This window comes from Egretta garzetta, unplaced genomic scaffold (assembly GCF_000687185.1).
Source record: "Egretta garzetta isolate BGI_Z169 unplaced genomic scaffold, ASM68718v1 scaffold218, whole genome shotgun sequence".
NCBI classification, from domain to species: Eukaryota; Metazoa; Chordata; class Aves; order Pelecaniformes; family Ardeidae; genus Egretta; species Egretta garzetta.
In genome coordinates this window covers 427,887-430,146 of record NW_009260618.1, presented here as the reverse complement: position 1 = coordinate 430,146, position 2,260 = coordinate 427,887, and the positions used below count along the sequence as shown (strand labels likewise).

Below are 2,260 nucleotides of genomic sequence, written 5' to 3'. Positions count from 1 at the left end.
GCGCGGGGGGCGGTCGGTGGCGGCTCTCAGCTGAGCAGGGGGTCTGGGCCTGATCCAGCGGCTCTGCTCTGACTTCATCCGCTGTCAGTGCTTGTTGTTCCACTTGGCATCACGGGTTCTCCGGAAGGCTTCCTGCTTCCGATGTGCTTGGAAAAGGCTTCACCAGCAACCTTCTGCCAGATGCTCCTCAAAACCTCTGGCGGGTACCACACCATGGTTTTGCGTTCCCCTTGCTAGAGTCTGTGCTCTTCTCTGGTTTTTCCTTATCCAGGTGCAATCGCCATTTTTAAAGGTTGTCTCTTTACTTCTCGTACCTTTCCGCGTTTGCTGTTCAGCCATTGCGGCTTTTTATTGCTTTATTTGAAGTCCTTTGGGGCATGGCCAGTATTTCCTCCAAAACTCTCATGGATACAACCAGACCATTTTTATGCCACCACTAATTTTTCTTTTCCCTTTCGACTTCTCCTTTTCATTCCTTTTAACAGGTTTCCTCATTTCTGTGTTATTTTCTCCTTTGAGGCTAACCGTGCGGTAGCATTAGTTTTGATGGTCGAGTCCCCAGCCCTGGGGGGATTTAACAGCCGGGCAGAGGCGGTGCTGAGGGCCAGGGTTTGGGGGTCGGATGGCAGGGGTAGGGGAACGGCTGGGCTGGGGGAGCTTCAAGGGCTTTGCCAACCCAAATGATTCTATGATCCTATCACCCTGTCCAGAGGTCTGGTGTGGATCCCTGACCTGCTCCGACCAGGCTGTGGGTTGTGGTGTGGTCCCGCAGCGAGGCAGATGCTCCCTCTGCCAGCTGTCCTGATGTTCCCGGGTATTCATAGCCACATCTCCCCGAGCCTTTCAATCTGTCCCAGACCCACAGGGCTCCTCAACCCCTCAGCAGACATGTTTTAGGTGCATGATCATAGTTCACAGGATCACTTTGGTTGGAAAAGACCTTTGAGATCATGGAGTCCAACCTTTAACCTAACCCTGCCATCCCACCACACTAAACCCTGTCCCTCAGCACCTCATCTGTCCTTCTTTTAAATACCTCCAGGGAGGAGGACTCAACCACCTCCCTGGGCAGCCCATTCCAGAGCCTGACAGCCCTTTCAGTGAAGAATTTTTTCCTAATGTCCAACCTAAACCTGCCCTGGTGCAGCTTCAAACCATAGTTGTAACTGTATGCCCAAGATAGACAAGTTAGGAGCACGTCTGTGGGCCTGTTGAGGGGAGATTTGGCATTTTTTGGATCCCAGTTAGACTCAGGTGTGAGATTGCCGGAGTGGAGCAGCTTGCTGCCGCAGGCAGGAACGTAAGCAGCGGTTTGAGGAGGGAGCTGCTGGACTTGGGCACTTATTTCCTCACCTGTAGTTTCCATACTACACAGACCTGGCCCTCTGCTTCTCAGTTTGTTGGATGACCCTTTACCACGGAATTTCCTGGAAATAGGATGGCTGTGGAAACGGGAGAGGTGCTTTATCACGAGTTACTTAACTTCTGATGCAGTTGTGGCCCCTCTCCTTCCTTCCCTCCCTCCCTCCCCCAGAGGAGCTGGCACCACAGCTGTCACAAGCTTTCCTGTAGTTTGGGGTGTTCTGTAATGAGAGTCCCAACCTATAAGGTTCACCTGTGTCTGCAGGGACTAATTTTCATCTCTCTGAAATGATTTTTCAGGACGCAGGCTCCGCTGGATGAACTGACCGCTCCGTTTGGGTCCAGCCCACCCGCAAAAACATCTCGCACCTCCCAGAAAAGCAAGAAGGCAAAAGAGCTCTGCAAGGGCTCCAGAGATCAGATGATCATTGTAAGGTTCCCCTCGGGGCGTCCTGGGGGTGGCTTGGTGGTGAGGAAACAAGAAACGTGCCTGGAGGCTGACCGATGAGTAGATTTCCTTACCTGTAAACCTCAAACCAACCAAGGACCGTAGCAGGGTAGTGATTAATATGCTTAGCACTAGGCTGGGACGGGGTGGTAGCTAGGAAATAGGTTGTTATGGTTTCCTTGGGACTAGCGCCTTAAAATGTTTTAGAATTCAAAAGAGATTTATGGAACATAATATTAAACAAAAAAAACCCAACCAAAACCTGACAAAAAACCCAACAAACACCACCCCTTCCCCCGCAAAAGGAGGCTCTGCCAAGCCTGTATGGATGCTATAGGAGTGAATTTGGCTGGATGATTTTCCTTTCCCACGGCTTCCTGGCCCGCTGTGTGAGCGGAGTCAGCACAGCCCTGTGACCCCAGGGGCAAACGTCGGCCCGGGGAGCACGGG

The 2,260-nt window shown here is 52.0% G+C and overlaps 1 protein-coding gene across 1 annotated transcript in view; it reads left to right on the top strand.

The window, feature by feature from the left end:
• Positions 1-2,260, top strand: part of ESCO2 (establishment of sister chromatid cohesion N-acetyltransferase 2) — a 23,473-nt gene that overhangs the window by 16,439 nt on the left and 4,774 nt on the right. Inside the window, exon 6 of the mRNA XM_035900733.1 lies at positions 1,663-1,792. Coding sequence (XP_035756626.1) covers positions 1,663-1,792 — 130 coding nt within the window. The remainder of the gene's footprint in view (positions 1-1,662; positions 1,793-2,260) is intronic.